Raw genomic sequence first — 19013 nt, 5'->3', positions numbered from 1 at the left:
TGTGGGTTATTCTGCCTGCCATTAAATGGCTCAGTTTGTGAATACTTTGGAGCTTAGATTTTTTTTTTTTAATATTCAGAGACCAGGAGCCTGGAGATCAAGCTATTTATGCACGTTTAGCACTCGGCCTGTTTATTTGGTATAGTACCTCACCTAATATATCAAAATTAAGCATTGCACAACTCCTCATTTTTAACCACAGCCCATTAAGCTTTGCTCACTGATTAAGACATACCATGTTCCTTGTGCTTTCAATTTTCTCCCAGTGTATGGTGAGAGATCTGATATTTTTGCAATGTCCCCAACACCCAGTGGCAAAGGCAGAGAAAATCTGGGTAGGATGATTTCCAGGTTTGAAGTGTGTCCTAAGTGTTAAATATGTAACTCCAGTGCTTGCCACTCTCCTGAAAGCTATAAATGGCTCAAGCACATCTTTATTTTCATCACCACTTGGTGACCTCTTCCTACCATGTGTTGACTTCTTTATTCTAGTAACTAAAAATCGCTCTCCATTTAACAAGACACTTCAAAAGGTGCCTAACTAAGAGCACGTAAGTACAATACATTCAGTCATTTTTCTCACGTGCTCAAGGACAGGCCGGGCACTTAATTACCTTGTTGAATTGGGCCACAGCTCTCACTGCTATTTTTCAGTCTTTTTTTTTTTTTGCCTTTCCCTTCTCTGGGGATGGAGCCTTGCATGTCCAAATTCCATTATCTGGGATTCATGAAGCATCATCTCTGTCTCTTATGCAAATTTGCAATAAGACACAAGTGGCTTCAATTCAAACATGAGTGGCAGCATCCCATGGAGGCAAATGAGCAGCCTCTGCTGTAGGAGAGGCTGTGGTAACAGAATCAAACAGCATGGCAATCTCTAAGTGACTTTCAAGGTTTTCATAATAAGTGAATGTTTGGGGTTTTATTCAGTGACACAGCCTGAAAAGTTTCCTCTAAATTAAAACTTGACATGTGTCAGTTTACAAGCAGTTGTGCTAAAACAAGAACAACAAGATAGCTAGGGCACCTGGGTTTCATTAATTACAATAACATACAAAACTGTTTAGGTTGTATGAATGAGTTTTTAGTTCTGAAAGATCAAATCAGGGGAGAGTTCACTCATGACACCATCTACTCAGAGTAGTATTATTATTATTATTATTACCACTAATTGGGGCACTACAGCCCATCCCATCAAGAATGATGACTTGCTGTGATGAAGAATTCAAAACCAGACTGAGCATCTGCTCTGTGGGGTTTCTGGAATAAAAAGGCAACGTTGGGCAAAGGTGATAATACACAACAGCACTAATGCTTTGTGTAATTGGGCTGATGAAACATGGAGATGAAATGATTTTCTCAAGGACAAGCAAGGAGTGTGAAGCACAGCTGAAGTGCTGTGTAGTACTTGACTTCTCCTCCCTGACTGTCCCCTTGTGCTAATAGAGACACAACCAACACAGCTAGGGCCAGCACTGCTCCAGCACACACGCTCTGCTGGCACTCCACACTGCTCCAGTTGTCACATGCCTGGACATCTCAGACATGCAGAGAAATTTATTTCCTTCCAGGCCCACAACAGCTTTTATATTAGACTTATCACACTCCTACATTGGCAAGCAAAGTTCAGGATAAAACTTCTTAATTAATTTTTGATTGTGAGCCTGAATGAAGTTTCACACACAGGTCGCCGGAATCAACACACACGCTGCCTCCTCCCTGTACTTTCTTAAGAGCTCTTGTAACAGACAATAATCAGACAATTCCCTGTTGTAGGAAAAAAAACCCCACACCAACTCTAAAATCTACTAAGAAAGGAGATTTTCCACAGGGCTGGTCCTTAGATAGTGCAAGACTCGTGTCCTTGACCCTTCACTGATTCTCCCATCAAAACCACAATCTGTGTCCTAAGAACTTCCAGCAACTTTTAGGGACTGATGAATGACAGACCAAAAGTTGGACATATCTTTTGGCAGCTTCAAAGTCCAGCACAAGTAGGGGAATGAAGGAAGGGAATGTCTCCATCTGTGTATGTGTAAACTGAGTATGGTACCATTTAAAAGTATCTGGAAATACCTTATTCTTATGGTTTTTAACCGGAATTTTGACATCACCACTGGAGACCTTTTAAGTCACTGGCAACAATTCAAAGGCAGCTGATAGCAAACACAGGGGCATAGATTTCACTTGGTTCCTACACAACACTGCCTCAAACACCCAGGAGCACCATATCATTGAGATACTACATGTACACTTGGTCCTTTTCACCCTAAGAAATGATAAATGAAGCTTGGACTCTGTAGAGCCCAGCTGTTTTATTTTAAGAAGTCTATTGCTAAAAGACCAACAAGTTCAAAATTTTAAAAAAGAAAAGGGAAGAAACAAAAGCAGCTATTGTAAAACAATAAGCCTGGGCACTGAAGAGAACGCTGCGAGCTTCAATGCTACCCTGTATGAGAGTAGGAGTGGTTCGCTCGGCTGAAAGTGATTAATTTCTTGAAAATGCTGAGGTCACGCTAATTGACATGACCTGTGTAATTAAGCAGTCTCTGTTTACACATGGAAAGCTCAACTGCTGTGAAGCTGGGTTTGTATGACAGAATGTCTTTACAAGTCAAGAGATCAACAACCTTTCCTATGTCCTACCTCCCCGCCGACACAGCTCCTGATTGCTGTTCTGAGGGAACATGCACAGGCATTTCCATATGAAAATCAGCCTCGAGCCTGGGCGAGCACAGCCCCAGCAGAGTGAACATGTTGTGAAGCAAGCTCTGACAGGCCCCAGGGGTGACTGCTCAGACTAAATCCCCATGCTGGTGAGAGTCCTTTTCCCACCTTCTCTTTCCGTGATAATGCCCTCTCCAATCACAGGAGAAACGTGACAGAGGGAGAAGTGTGGGGTGAGAAGCCAAGGGCTCTGCCTTGCTAATGCTAGCTTTTACACTGATTAACTTAATCCCTGTGGCCACATCTCCTCACTTCTGCACTTCTCTGCTCAGAGGCAAATAGCACCCTTCTGCCTTCCAGCATTGCTGCAATTAAGCAGTTCAACCAAAGGCATTCTACATATAAATAATGTTGTCACTTAGATACCATTCAACACTTTTATTGAAGTGCAACAATGCTGGAAAAGAAGCAAACAAGATCATGAGTAACTACAGAAAGCAGATATATTTTAGAGGTATCTTTCTCCAGAGACTCATGTGGTCTATGGGGCAAATCTCTTGTTTCTTCCTCAGAACCCTGAGGCAAAGCCCCACTGACAGATTCTTCATGTCTCCTCCCTGGGCTATGTTCACCCCTCCCACCAAAAGAGAAGGTCCTTTGACTCTCTACCCCATATTTTTATTCAGCACATTCTCAGGTAAAGCATTATTGCCACAGTCAAAGGACCATGTCTTCAATAACAGGGTTGGAGCAACTACTTCTCAGCATTGCCACCAATTCACTCTGCTGCCAGCACTGGGGAAGTGCACATACAGACCACCTTCCCAAGGGACAGTGATGTTCTTCATCCCAAAACGAGTCATGACATAGGTGGAGCATAAAAACAATGTCCTTGGCCATCTGAAGCTGTGTTGATATTTCAGCTCCCAAGCCTCAATACCACAAGCTACAACACTGGGGAAATACCAGCCCAAAACATCCCAAGACAAATACACCCAATGGTATCTTCACCCCATCAATGCACATTTATGAGTCTTTACCACTGCTCAGGAGTAACAACTGTAGCCACGAGTCTGATTTTATTAACTGCTCTTACACCTTCCTGTGCCCCAGCCAATAAACAAGGTGCTCACTCTGTGTCTGCATGAAAAGGAACAGTTCCCCACGCAGAGAGGATTATCTCAGAGCAGGGGAGCCCCATAACTGAAAACAACAGTGAGCTCATTCTGATTTTTCCTTTTCATGCTTTTCCTTCCGGTGGAGATGACATTGTCTTCAAGAGTGCTCTCTTCCAGAGCAAGAAAATCCAACTACTTCCTGCCAATTCTGCTGTGACAAGAAGTCCTCAGGCAATATTTTGTGACCTCATGTTTTTAGCATCTCCCAGTGAATTACTAGGTTAGTTTGGGTCAAAGTACTTCTGTCCCTAACAGCTGCTGATTTTTAAAGGAGGAAGCGTGTCCGACTGACCTGGAATCGACGCATGTCTCGAGGGTTTCCTGCATTTTTTAGGCAATTTTGGTTACATTTGAGGAAAAATTTCAAGAAGAACCTGTGGAGAAAGAGAAACAGATATTAATGTCTTATAAATAGGGTGTAGTATGTATAAATACGACATCTGCACATTTGGTCCAACATAGACTTATTTACATCAGTATTCCCAACTCAGACAAATCACCCCCCTCCCCATCCAAAGAGAGAGCGGAGCTTGCATAGGCCCAATCTAGCAAAACAGGCAAGCACACCCTGAAACTTCAAACACTGATTTCATAGATCTGTTGTGTCAGAGCCATTAAAGTTTGCAGGATTAGTCCCTCTGTCACGCCAGGCTTGCTGCGCCAACCAGAGCAATGAGGAAGAGACACGTCTTTCAGCACAGCAAAAAAGGGACAGAAAAATGCCAGATGTGAAAATTCCCTTGTGCATAAATGGGTTTTTTTTACAAGTTCTCTGTCACCCACGAGTTTTGATTTAATACAAAAATACTGAAAACGTTCCATAGAGTTGAAATCTCCCTCACAGGAATAAATCCAGTTTGTGTATAAAATTGATGCTCAAACAGTGGTTAGTGGAGCCCAGATCCCTGAAAGAAGAAGGGGGGAAGTCTTGGTCAAAAGAATGACTTCATGGAAAAATGAAATATTTTTGATGCAGCCTATTTCCTGACCATGCACAGGTCACTGAAGTAGCTATATGACCCTGACATATATCTCTAAGAAAAGACATTGCCTTTTATAAAGCCAAAGAAAAAAGCAAACATTTCACTGAAAATATTTCCTTCAGTGTTATGCATCAGTGGACTGTAAACTCATAAAGACAAGTCAGTGAATAATAGTGGGTCTCAGATTCCAGGCTTCCTCCCTGAAAGCCAAAGTTTATCAGCCTTTTGTACAAAATAAACTACAGACTAAGGTCTACTAAAGCTCAGCCGTGCAAAGTTTAATCCTACAGCAAGTTTAAAGCCCAGTGTAACCAGACAAGGCATCATTACATATGCAATAGCCATCAGTGACTAAGCAGTTCCTCTGCCCTGTTCCCATATACAGGAGTGGGGTGGGGAACAGTCTGATCCTGTTTTACTTTAAATCGGAATGGTAACTTTTGCAAGCAGCCCTCTTTTAGCACCCAAACTGAACACTAGGTCAGCAGAATTTGCACAGACTGTCACCAGGAAAGGCAACACTGCAGGGTAAACAGCTTCAGAAAATCCCTTTTTGATGAGCAGCATTCTTTACCCTGCTCTAGTTGTGGTGCTGCCCCTCAACAAGGCAAGTTTTGCTGCTTGTTCCTCCACATCAAGAAAATCATACAAGGCAAATGGCTGCAACGACAAATTGAAACTATGAGGGACTGTTTTCATTAAAGAAATGCAGTGTAATGAAGAGGATTATTAAATGTGATGCTTGGGATTATCCAGGACTAGATCTCCTTGCCCAAGAAGTCTCCTCTAGACCTGAGCTCCTAAATAAGAACAAGCTATCAACATAAAATAAACAGCCACTGCAGGAGAACAGGGGTTTGGAGACAGTGTTCATTTAAAGTAAAGAGCAGTGCAAGTCATTGCATTTCTCAATCAAGCAGGTTCTGATATTCAATAATGGAAAGGTGCTGCTATTTGTTGTACGTGCGTGTCTTTTTAAGCCGCTAATGGCCAGCTGTGACAGCCTGACTCAGATTGTGTAGAAGGAGCTGTCAGCACAAATCTTGGCATCTCGGATCCAGACAACCGCTTGCCACCAGGCAAGGGTTTGTACTCGTGCCAGAATGGATTTTGAGAGACAAGCAAATAGGGCATTAATTCCGCCAAAGAAAAACGAAAAGTGGGGAGAGTTCAGGATCTTACACTTCAGATGATGGCTTTCCTGTCAACAGCTCATCATTTAGCTCATGAGCTATGAAGGGCACAGACATCAGATCCCTCTTGCCCTAAGCTGGCCCTGTCTCGTGAATTGCTGGCAGGATTCAGAGACCACCCCTCCAGACGAGATTGCTCGCTGAAATAAAAAGCCTGGCCATCTGTTGGGAGGCAAAGACATCCCTGTCAGCTGGTGCCTACAGCCTCAAACAAGCCCTTATGTGGCAAAACCTCTCAGAGCCACTCACTCTTTGGGGAGAAGCTGGCGCTGCCCGGGGCCTACTGCGGGATTTTGGCGGCTTCGCCAAGGGCCGAGTCCAGCAGCTGGCCACCCAGTCTGCCACAGCCCCAGAGCAACACCCCGGCCCTGAGGGGAGCTGGGATATGGAATAGCTAAAGACAGCCAAAAATTCCCATTTTGGCTTTACACAGCACACGAGCGATGGGTGATGAGGGTGGTGGGCTGATTCAAGAGTGTCCCAAAAAGATGGAAAGCTCTTGGTGAAGTTCTCTGGAGAAACACTGAGCCTTCCCTCTCCTTACAAAGCCTGAGCTCATGTCAACTCAAAGGCTTGAACAATCACTCTGAAATACAAGAGTTGGCTTTTGGGGTCTGCAAAATGTCAAAGTTTTTCAGTCTAACTCCATTTGCACTATGCTATAACCCCCAAAGGCTACAGAAGTTTCACCAAAATAAACTGCAGAAGAAATGAAGCTCATCTGTTTAAACCTACCAAAACACCTCAGGCAAGCAAGCAAGCAAACAAAACTTCCTTTGAATTAAACCAACTCCAGAAAAAAATTAACTTGCAAAAATAACAGCATTTTCAGAGGAACGCAAAGCTTACACAGCCAAGTTCCCTCACTGCATTTTAAGCAAAAAAAGTCACCAGTTTACAGAACACATTCTGCCAAGCGCCGTATTTTAATTCCACTGAAAGACAAAACAAACTATAGAGCTGCACTTTGTTTTGGAACACACCAGGGCTGGAGTCCCCCTGGCCACACGAAGCTTCCCACACTCATCCAGACAAGAGCTGAGCGGCTCCTGGGCTGGCACCACACACCCCAGCTGACAGAACCCCCACCTTGGCAGGAAGGAGGATGAGAGCAGATTAAAACAGGGGTAGAGCAGAGCAGTTTGATTCATGGGGCTCAGCCCAGGCTCTTGGTTCCTCCTTTAAACTGCTTGTTCAGGTGCCTTCATCATCTCAAGCCTGGTCCTGCCAGCGTTCCTCATTAGCAACACTTCACTCTGCAAATATTTCAGATTTGGATTGACAGGACTGGTCCAGGAAAAGTGCCAATAGAGCTGAGCTCTTTGTAAGCATAAACCTCCATCCCCATTTGTTCACATCGAACTTCTTCACAGTGGGTTGGTCTTTTTCAGTTCTAACTTTCCTCACATTTGGCAGGACTGGGTACCATTAATGCTAGCCACAGAGGATATATAGCATTAATACTCATTACTGGGGTCTGAAATTCATTTCCAAGATGAAAAAAAAATGTGTAAAACACAGGATAAATAAAATCAATAAAATCAATAAAATCTTCAACTCTCTCTCCAAACTTATGTGACTGCTGAATACCCACTCTTCTGCCACACAGGACTCAGTCATCAATTACACTTATTGCTACCATTGAAGGGTTTGGGGGTTTTTTTGCATGAATCAACCAAAACATAGTTTCTGACTCCCTTCCTGGCTACTACCATCCCTGGTGTGAAGAGCATTTGTGCATGTGGAGCACAGAAACACAATCCCACTCCATGTGAGTCAGCTCCGGTCCAGAAACACAAACTTTTTACAAAGCACTTGGATTTACTGACTCGCATTGGTATTAAACCAGAGAATTCCATGCGTCACCCGTCATCCCACAGACACATGGTTGGAGTGTAAGGAAGGGAAGTTTTAGGGAAAACCAGTTAATTTTAGATTATATTTAGGTGTCCTAAGATGCAGCTCAGAGCAGACTGCAAAAACTGCTGAAGGAGTGAAGTTGCTGAGCAGTTAATCCATGCCATGCATGTACTACTACAAATCCCTGAGTAACTGCAAGGTCCAGTGTAGAAATACACCCTCTGCTTAAATACAAACCCCTGGGCTGAATCAGGCCCCAAACTAACATGAATTTCTGTCTGCCAGGAAAAAGCCCTAAAAAAATATGTTATTGGCCCTTCTGGGAATGTTCTCTTCTTTTCTCACAATTCAACAGAAATTCCTTTTTGGAGATGTTGTTGGGGTTTTTTTTTAACAAAACTGCTGCAATTCCAAAAAGATGGTGGTACCAGTAGCACTGTGCTCTCACCATTATCCTCTGCTCTCTGCTAGGGAGAAACTCTACTCCAGGCCTGGTTCCTACTGCTCCTTCCAACACCTGAAACCAGCTCTGTCCTCACTCCTGCCCCTTCCATCCTCTAATTCCCCTTGTTCCCCTGATGGATTTGGTGAGCACACAACCACCTGGAGGTCACTTCACTTGTTTAAAATGCTCCCTGCCACTCCCTGCTGGCCTTAATGTCCATCACACACCAAATCCTTTGGGTTTGTGCAACACCCTCCCCAGCAGCATCCTGCTCTTTGCCACTACCACAGGGGTTTAAATTAAACACATGGCAGAAATGGAAATCCGAGTAATGAAGATGTAAGAGGATTTTGCCTCCCTGCTTTTCTTGCCACTACAAATTAATACTCATGTTTATTAAAAATAGCTGAAGAGTTAAATTAAAGAAAGCAAGCTCTGAAATGATCTACGTTGGCTCTTCTGTCACTCCCCTGAAGGAAATTTAAAGGAACTCAAACACGAAGGCTTAGCAGTAGGATTTTCTTGCCATTGCCACAATAAATATGTCTGTGGAAGGAGAAAAAAATAGTTGGAAAGAAGACCTGCTGCATTCCCGATGCTGAAGAAAAGCTTGTTTGTTCCTGATACATTGGAGAAGTTGTTCAAGAACAGTTCCTCCATGTGAAAATATGACAGCTGTCATGGTGCCAAGGTCAGCCAGACCAGTGGCTATCCAGAGAGTGAGTGCTGGTTATACTGCTCAGACCTGGCTAGGGCAAAAAAACCTGACAAAACACACCTTTTCTGTGGTATAAACACAGTTGATAGAAAAAGGGAAACTTCAGACTCCTGGATGAAACACAGCAGTAAGTATACGTGGGTTTGTAAAATTAGTAAAACCGAAACACAAGGGCCAGGGCAATAATTAGCAACTTTCTATCAGATGAAAGGATTGCATGCCCATTCTGTACGGCACACCAATTCAGCAGAGTACTAAATATGTGCATAAATTTAAATACACAAGCAGTACTGATGGAGACAAAGGTACTACTCACATACTTGAGCACATCGCAGGCCCAGCTCTGCTGTCAGCCTGGTGATGCTACAAAAACAGTTGTCTCAAACAACCTCTGATGGGTATTTTAGCTCTGGTGAAAACTTGGCATATCAAGAGGTACCAAAGGCAGTACAAGGGTGAGTCCAGACATCATTGCATTCCCTGCCACTGCTTTGTTTGCTTCTGCAGGGTTTTTTTGGCACTTTTCACACACTTCTCTCTTTCTCTATCTCTAACTTCTCCTGCAACTCCTGGTAAGAAGATCTACTTAGAAATTTGCCACTAAAATAAAAATATAGAGGGAATGCAATTTCATTTGGAAAAGTAAATAATCAAAAGGTAGAGAAAGTAGGTTTAGATTAGATACTAGAAAAAAATTGTTCCCTGTGAGGGTGGTGAGGCCCTGGCACAGGGTGCCCAGAGAAGCTGTGGCTGCCCCATCCCTGGAAGTGTCCAAGGCCAAGGTGAACAAAGCTTGGAGCAACCTGGGATAGTGAAAGGTGTCCCTGTCCTTAGCAGGGGGTGGAATAAGTTGAGCTTTAAGATCCCTTCCAACCCAAAACTTTCTATGATTCTGTGATTCCATGATTTATGAAATGGCCCTGTAGAAACTTCAGAAGGACAAAGTGAATTGTTTTCCCTTTTCAAGTTGACTACCAAAACTTGTATTTTAAAACGGAAAATTCCAAACTTTGAAAAACTTAAGCTAAAATAAAGCTTTTTTTATTCTGAACAACAATTTCTTGAATTTTCCAACGTTTTAAAACTTTACTTGAAGATTGTTTTTTGGTTGGGTTTTTTTTTCCCTGCAGACTTTTTCACATACAACTCCCTGATCATGTCAGGTACCTTATTCACAAAAGAATAATTGAGACTTACACTGATATTTACCAACATGAGGCTGAGCATGGAAATCAAATATAGGCATGGGGAAAACCTCCTATTACCCACATGTTCACAGCTGGATTTTACTCAGCTCTTTAGTCAATAAACAGCAGTAGCTACCTTTTGTGGCACTTTTACAACAGGAAATGTATTCTGCAGAATAGAAATTAAGCACCAGATACAGCCATCTAACTCTCTTCTAAACATAACCTCTTGAGTTGTCAAACATCCTAATTAAGAAAAGAAAAAAAATCCTAAATCTGTTCTCTCTGGATTCAATGTTCTTACTGATTGAAAATGGAAGCCAAATCAGACATGCATTTTGCATTTATGGGATGCTAAGCAATTCACTGGTTTACAAAACAAACAAATACCAAAATTAAAAGCATGAACAATTATTTACTTTATTAGAAAATATATATCTTCCTCCTGAACTGCAGGAAAGGTCCAAGAAAAGCAAAGTGATGCAGAGAATAAACCTCTAGCAGTCAGAGCCTGTTGACTAAAATTCTTCAGGCAGTGCCATAATAACAGAAACATAATAATAATAAGAATAGTAATAATAAAGTTATTTTTGTGAACTTGCTGTGGCTGCCGGAGCTCCAGCACCACCAGGGTTTGCTGTTATCAACACAGTAAATATTCAGCTCAGAGCAGCAAATAGCTGAGGAGGCACCCACATAATCACCAAATCAGAAGGCAGGACTGCCCAAACCAGCCTTAAATTACTCATTGCTCGCTTCAGCAAGTGCTCCCAGTCACTTTTCCTCAGGTCTGTGTGTTCTGCACAGCGAAGCACAGCATATCAATTTTTCATCTTGCATCTTCTGGATTTCTCTAGCTCCCTGATACTGAGTTATAATGCATCACAGAAATTTAGAGTAGTTTGGGAAAGTGCGTTTGGCATTTTCTCCCATGAGTGAGTTAAAATCCCAGAGAGACTGTTTTGGTTTCTTTTCCCAGACTTTTAATAAGAAAAGAAGAAGATAACACCACTGAAAAACAACATCACAGAACAGAATTAAGAATAGTCCAGAGGCAGGTTTGAATGCTCAGTTTTCTGTAATTTAATTTTGCCCCCAGGCTTGACTTTTTAATATTTTTTTTTCCTTAAAGTAGTGAAAATCTGAATTTTCCTATATCTCCTGACTTGTGCCCAGCCCCAGTATCTAAAATTTTTATTACATGTGAACTCCAGCTGCCTTTCTATCACAAACAAAAAAAAAGTTGGAAGGAGTTTATGCCATCTGTGTACACAGGACACATAGGGTATTTTTGGTTGATGACAACCATTATAAATAGCAAAATAGTAATAATAAAATTCAATTAATTTGGTTCAGTTTAACCACTTTTCCCTTCAGTCTTTCCCCAATTCACTCCCGTTTCACCCCTCAAATATTAGGCCATAAAAGTGGGTTAACTATTTTTAATTTTTACTGAAGACATTAGACTTCAGTCAATGGAAAAAACTACAAACCAGCCCTGTGGTCTGTCATAGTTCACACAATGCCAGTGAATTAGCAGCCCTGCCAGAGTCATACTTTAGCTAAAAGAGCCTCTGTTCAGTGTAAGTGCTGACAGATAACAGCAGTGCTGTTATTGCAATATGATATCAGCATTTGGTTCCCTGCTTCCTCAAGGTAAACTCCTGTAACTTTAGCATGGGCACCAAAAAGCAGCAGTGGTATCAAAGTCGGGGCATGTTGGAGAGCAGGGCTAATCCAGCCCTCTGAAGCTGCTTTTCTCACACCAAACAGAGGGCCCTAAAACATGTCACCTTGAGCTGGGGGTGCTGATGACATATTTCTTTCACCAGCTTACTGAGAAAGTTATAAAGATTCACATGGTAAGTATTTCATGTGTGGGAAACACATTTCCCACCTTTCCCTGGACCAGGAGCATGTAAATCACCTGCATGTAAAACTGTGTGCAATCTGCCTGCACATACAATAATTAATAATTCCTCAAATAACCTGACCCCAAGAATACCTCTAAATAACACTGACACACCAGTGCCATCACCCAAATCTGCAAAACCCAGAGGCTGAGACCATTTAAAGGATACGTCTGAGCCTCTGAAGTGCTGAGAAAAATTTCTGCACAAGGAGAAGATGAAGTGCTACTCAAACCCCATCTGAACAGATGCATCCTCGAACATTTACACAAGGTGTAGACATGATCTTACAATGGTGAAACCTCCTGAGACCTGGTTCAGAGTCTGCTTCACTTTGCTCTCAAGACGTTTTTAAAGTGGAAGATGCTTTATGTTAAAAAAAAAAAAAAAAGAAAGGGCAGGTGGTCTGCTTAGACTGACATGGAAATTATTTTTGACCAGATTTATGTGTAGGATTGGTGGCCTGAAGAGAGAAACAACCAAGATGCCTTTAGATCTCTTATTTACATTAACCCATGGTAATGTAACATAACCCATAACAATAAAGAGCCAGAAGAACACAAGAGATGAAGAAAGTGATTATTGAGTAAATTCACGTCTCAAAAACATTAAAAATACACCATCCAAGGAGTTTCCAGAGAAATGCAAGACAAACTTCTCACAGTGCTGTGTGCCCATGAGATGCTGACTCTAGACAAACTCAGGGGTTCCTGGCTGCAGCTGCTCCAGTGCCTCGAGTTCACTACCAGCAAGATCTACTTTGCAAGACTGTGGGATTTACTGCTGGGATGACACCCCAGCCTCAGCTTCTGCATCACTAAATCCTCCAGAGAACCACAACAGCAATGGACAACTTAAAAACATGCCTGTAAATCTCCTGTTCACACAGTCCTGGGTGGAACTTACCTCACCCGACCCACCTCAGTAACTACAGAGAAGTATTTGGGAAGTGTAATGTGGAGAGGGATTGATTGCATCCCCTCCTAAGACAACTTATGCTTCAAATAACAAATTAAATGTTTGTTTCAAGTAAAGTAGCAGCAGCGAAGGACCTTAAGTGGGGGAGGAAAGAAAATCACAATAACTTAATAATTTTAAGTTATTAAAAGCTAACTTTTAATAAATTAAAAACTAAACTGATCTGAGAACCCAGTCAGTCACTGACAAAGGACAATCGGACAGAGATGCTGCTGGGAGATGTGATTTTACACTTTTATGGTTCTCTTAAATAAAGAAAAAAAAACAACTACTAAAAGGAATCTTTTCAATAAACTAGCAGGGGTGAGTCTAGAATTAGCTGTCCAGAAAAAAAAATATATATGCAAATGTACATTTGTATTTACACAAGACAAGATCAAATGCAAAAATGTTGTGGAAAAAAGTCAAGTGCTGCCTTCAGCTCCTGCCCACAAGCTGGACATTCCATCCAGGGGTTCCCATTGTTTGATGAGATTTAAGAGAATAAAGCCCTCGTTTCCTTTGCAGCAGGGAGCTCTGGCAGTGAGCACAGGATCCAGAGTGTAGTGGCTATTTTGGGAGCTGGAAGGAAACAAGAGGCTGTTCTGTGGAAAGGCGGAGGCGCTTTGAGCTGTGCGTGCAGTGGTTCAACAAGAGAAAATATGCCAGGGGTACTTGAAGGGGATCAGGAACTGACTCTAAGTATAAAACGCTGCAGATTTGTGTGTGTGTGTGTGGGCAAGCAACCTAGACACTGTAAAATTCATTGGGATTTACCACAAGAGGGGAAAGACTGAAAGAGGAAGGGCAAAAGAGTTTCTGATGTGCTGGCGAAGAGGATCACCCTATATGTAATTCTGGAGATGTCATCAATAAATATTGCATATGTCTGCTACCTTTAACATGACATTGAAAGAGCTTAATTAACCTCTGCAGGAGACATGTAGAATCCAATCATATCTGCTTATATTACAAGTTTTGGATTAAGTGCTTCAGATCTCTTCTTAAAGCAATGAGCCTTGAATACGTAGGAAAAAAACGTTTGCTGATGTCCTCTTCTGTGTCAGAGAGATGTGGGAAAAGCATTGTAGGCTGTAGCTGCAAAGTTATCTCTTGCACCAGTTGGGAAAGGTGATCCAGCTAACAAGAATATTTTCTCCTGCCCTTGAAGCCCACCACCCAGTAAGTGTACCCAAGCCGAAAGACAAAATCCCAAAACTGAAGTGGAATTCAGATCAGGATGCTGGTGACAACTTAGAACTGGAGCAAGGCAAAGACATGAGTCTTTATAAGCATGAGCATTTATAAGACATTTATAAAATAAATCATGCTCATGGCACTGTGTACTTTGTTGGTTGGAACTACAAAAAACAGCATCTTTTGAGAGAGTTCAGCAGACCAAAAGCATTGTAAGGGCAGAGGCACAGCATTAAATACCTGACAGAGGGGAGCAGGGAACAGCTACAGACAACTTCCATGGGTGTGAAAACACACACAAGACTTGGGATCTTCCCTGTATTTCTGGATGTCTGGCTGTGTCACCCAGATGCCCCTCTTTGTGAAAGCAGAGGTGATACCTGTGATCAGTAGGATTTACACCCACAAAACACAGAGCATGAGGGTCTACAAAGTACTATACGAGTACTTCAGAATTATGACTTTTCTGTGTCACTGCAGAGGCCAGCACCAGTGATGGAGAGAAGCTTCCCAGTGCACAGTTAAGAAACCTTGCCAAGCAGCCAGGGCAGAAAGGTAAAAGTTGTTGTTCATCTACATCTCACCAATGGAAGTTACAATTCAATGGACTAGGAAGTACTTGCAGCTGAACAACTCTTAACAACTTTTTAACTCTATTTTATGTTCTATCGTACTTCTTTTGAGAGCAATTGTGCTGGACATCAGGAAGAATTTCTTCACTGCAAGGGTGGCAAAGATTTGGAAAGAGCTGCCCAGGGATGTGGTGGAGGTCCCATCCCTGGAGGTGTCCAAGGAATGACTGGATGTGGCATTGAGTGGTTTAGCTGACATGGTGGTGTTCAGTCAAAGGTTGGACTTGATGATCTTAGATGTCTTTTCCGACTTTAATGGTTCTATGATTCTAAGTTTTACATCTCCACTTATCTCCAAATAAAAATTAAGAGCCACTTTGAAGGAGTTCTGTGCAGTGCCAATGACAAACTTATCAGCAGACACGTGTTAGACAACACGCTAAAATACCCTTACATCAACTTGTCAACAATAACCACCAACAGAAAACCCTGACAATATAATGCTCAGGGCTCGATTCAAACTACAGTTAAATGTACACTATCACATATAAATTGCATGTGACTGATTCTATTCAATGAAATAATATTACTCCAAGTTGGGAAGTAGGGATCATTCTGATTACAACGGAATGACCAAGTTTCTACTTGCAAAGGCTTCTTTCACTGTGCAGAACAACTGCAACAAGCACAAAGTGGCTGCACTGCTCCCGCCCCTGCAGTGAAACCTTTCTGCCACCCTGGAGCTGCAGCACTGCCTGACTACAGCCAGCTTTACCCTTGGCACCTTCTGAGGCTGCCACCAACTTTTCACGCAAAGTTCATGGATCTAAAGAGGCAGGTTTGGCTCACTGTGTTTAAGAGAGCATGAAGATCCCTTCATCTTAAAGATTCCCAACGCTCAGTAGAAGCAGCTACCTGGAACTAGCAAGGACACTGAGGAGAGCACTTTCATCCTTGCAGAAAGCGTCTTGGGACTTGTTATGACTACAGGTGGTCAGACACCTGACTTTGTGTCTCTCCTGAAAGGCAGCAACGTGGCACACCCCAGTGTGACACCTCTTCAGCAGCATCTGAAAGGGAAGCACACCTCCCACTGAGCCACCAAACGCTGCTTCCCACACTAGTGAGGCTTTTCCTTAGAGGACTCTTCTTTGAAAATAAAAAATTGTCAGTCTAGTGATGCAGTGCCATTAACTCCATGCGCTGTTGCTTTTGTATATCCTGAAGGTTGCTTTTAAAAAATGGGTTTCATTACATAACGGGTTCCAGAAAAGTGATATCTCAAGTTTTAAATTGAGACTTTTTTTTTTTAAATTATTTTTTGCAACTGGACATGGTCTTCTTGACCTCCATCCAGTCATTTAGATGGCACGTTCTAATGTTCACCTACATGTCACTTTTAAAGCAAGAGACAGATACAGTCTGTATTCCTTGGTAAGAGTTTTAGTTTATTTTTAAAATTCCACTTCTAAAGATCACAAAATAATTAAGGAAAAAAAAGGGTATTCTTTTTCTTTTATCAGATGAATTTTTGTATCAAATTGTAGACAATAACGCATTTGAGATAAAGAAACCAAGAATGGAAGCAGAGCTGGCAGAACACCCACATTAATGCCCTGCCTTCATCCCACAGAGAATTATGCTTTCAAGGTGTCCAGGCAGAAAATTTTCTGGAATTTTAAACATGTTAATAGCTCAAGGTAATGGCAACTCCAGGCCAAAACCCCAAATTGGAAAGTTCCTGAGCCCTGAGCAACATTCAGTCTGCAGTCATGAAGGAGTGAAACAAACTCAGATGGGAACACGGACACCTTTTGTGAAGTTCTAATCTGAGGCTGGCATCTGACCAGAAATAACCAGTTCAGACCTCATCTTGGAGACCCGAGCTTCGACCAAGGAGTCTTTAGAATAAACTGAAAATGTCTTCCTGAAATGCAAGAGAGGCTGGTTTCTCTCTTGTTGCACTGTCTGTTCCCAAACTCTCTCCCACCCATTACCTCTTAAAGGACGTTGGCAAATGGCACCCCTTAGGCTATATAAATCTCTGCAGAAGGAATGGCATAATTTTTTTTCTCATCACAAACCTTCCAGTCTAATATTTGACAGCCTAGATCAGGTGCTGTCCAAACATTTATTAAAACATTTTAAATGATGAATATATCCAATTATTACTATTAATGCAGCTAATACTGACTAATGAGGGGGAAACACACTAGCTTGTGTCCCGCAATTCATTACCCCTGCCTTGTCAACAATTCAAAGCCCAAAACCTAATCATCCATACTGGGCCCTGTTATATTTCACACGTCACATTTAATAAGTCACTCAGTGCCTATAAATTAATGTAACATGTCGGCGTTTATGAGCACGGCTTTGTCGCTGTTAACAAATGATGTGCTGGCCTGCTCTGCTGCAGCTCAGCAGTGACGAATGATGGAGGATGATTTCTCTCCAAACTATAAACTGTACCCTGGGGACCACAGCTACACATGGGCACGTGTGTGCACACCCACAGTGGGTGTGGGAATAGCATAGAATATACAGAATTAGGTACCTGTTACAGGTATATTTCATGCATTTTAATGTATTAAATATTTTTCAGTCCAGTCATTGAATTTTATCAGCACACATTGTAACTAGTCAGACACATACAGGGATGAACACAAGTTACCACACAGTGTTATAGGGATGTATAAACAACTCTTCAGCAAGCTTATCAAAAACACATCTCCTGTGTGTATCACGTTACAATTTCACTCACACCACTTTAAACCAACCAAGTTTATAGATACTATTGTTTATAACAACACAACATATAGGTGGGGCCAAATCTTGGGTTTGATTTACAGTTAGTCTGAACACCTGTAATATCTCCATTCTTAGTGCTTCCACAGCCAACCACAGCTTGAAACAGAAATGAAACACCACAGAGTTGTATTGCAGAATGTGATGCTAAACTGCAGACGACTGGCACGGCACCAATACTTTCTTTACTACTTCTTGAGCAAAACTGATTTTTTTTTAAACAATATGAATAAAGCATAACTTAAAGTAACAGAGTACATGAAAAATGTACACGTGGTATACATGTACTTTTTAAAACCCTTCTTCCAATTTTGCCGAAAAAACTGTAAGCATTGGAAAGCAACAGGGAAAGTATTGACATCTTTTTGGTTACTTTGGTTACAGCTGTGGCAGGTTCAGGATTGATGAAAGACATCTGGATCTACATACAACTGCATTAAGTACTATGTGCAGTAATAAAACTGCACGTTGCAAATGCACACTGTGGCCAGGAGGGAAGCTGTCACTGGAACCAACTTTTAAGCTCAACAGGTTTGTTAGCAGCAGCAGAAGAAGACAGATAAGGAAGGGACCTCTGAGAGTTGAGCTCCTCCACCCCTTGGAAAGCTAACTCTTACCAAAGCACAAACGAGGCCCCCTGTTTTGGTTTCATAACAAAGCTTTTCTGATGGTAATGCCAGTTTTGCCCTTATGGTCTCTTTTACAGTGTTGTATCCCATTACAGCAACACATTCCTTATGAAAAAGGCATCCTGGAATACACACAGTAATGCACTGGTGATGAGCCCACAGCCAGCTTGGGAGAGACAGATCTGACTGAATTCTCTGGATGCTCTTTTTGCCTCTGTTGGGAAATGACAGTCTGTAAAAAAGGAAGATTTGTGGGAAAGGATCATGTCTGAAGGTCTGCCAGCACGAAAAAAATTCTTAGAGAAAAACCTCTAGTGTGACAAAACACCATCTTGAGAAAATTCGTAAGTGGAAGCTCTTTGCTTAATCTCAGCAGTCATGACTCAATGCTTCCATGTCCTACTGAAGCAGCAATCCTGAAGAGCAGTGCAGCAGAAAGTCACACTTATTTTCCAAAATCAATCCACCCTGGAAAGGCCACCCAATGGTTACAGTACCAGAGCAGGACACAGAAGACCTACATTCCTTTCTGTGCTTGGTATACTTTAGAAGCCGCCAAGTCGCTTTCAGGCTGCTAAAGACGCAATTAAGCCCTCTTAAAAGTCCTACTGTACATTTTACTGCATCTTTAGAAGTCAAAACACCTTTAAAAATCTACCTTTAAATCTCTCTGTCTTCTTTTCCCATCTTTAAAATAGGGATCATGACACTT

The 19013-nt window shown here is 42.0% G+C and overlaps 1 protein-coding gene across 9 annotated transcripts in view; it reads right to left on the bottom strand.

Moving 5' to 3' along the window:
* Positions 1-19013, bottom strand: part of LOC121658109 (transcription factor COE1) — a 270763-nt gene that overhangs the window by 95535 nt on the left and 156215 nt on the right. For all 9 annotated transcript variants that reach the window (XM_042014571.1, XM_042014572.1, XM_042014573.1 and 6 more), the window contains exon 7: positions 4138-4219. In XM_042014571.1, the coding sequence (XP_041870505.1) occupies positions 4138-4219 (82 nt within the window). The remainder of the gene's footprint in view (positions 1-4137; positions 4220-19013) is intronic.

The sequence above is a fragment of the Corvus kubaryi genome, unplaced genomic scaffold (assembly GCF_017639235.1).
Source record: "Corvus kubaryi isolate FWS band 111438036 unplaced genomic scaffold, C.kubaryi_AGA036_p1.0 split2-37374, whole genome shotgun sequence".
NCBI lineage: Eukaryota > Metazoa > Chordata > Aves > Passeriformes > Corvidae > Corvus > Corvus kubaryi.
The sequence above is the reverse complement of the archived record's forward strand: the minus strand, read 5'-3'. Positions and strand labels throughout refer to the sequence as shown.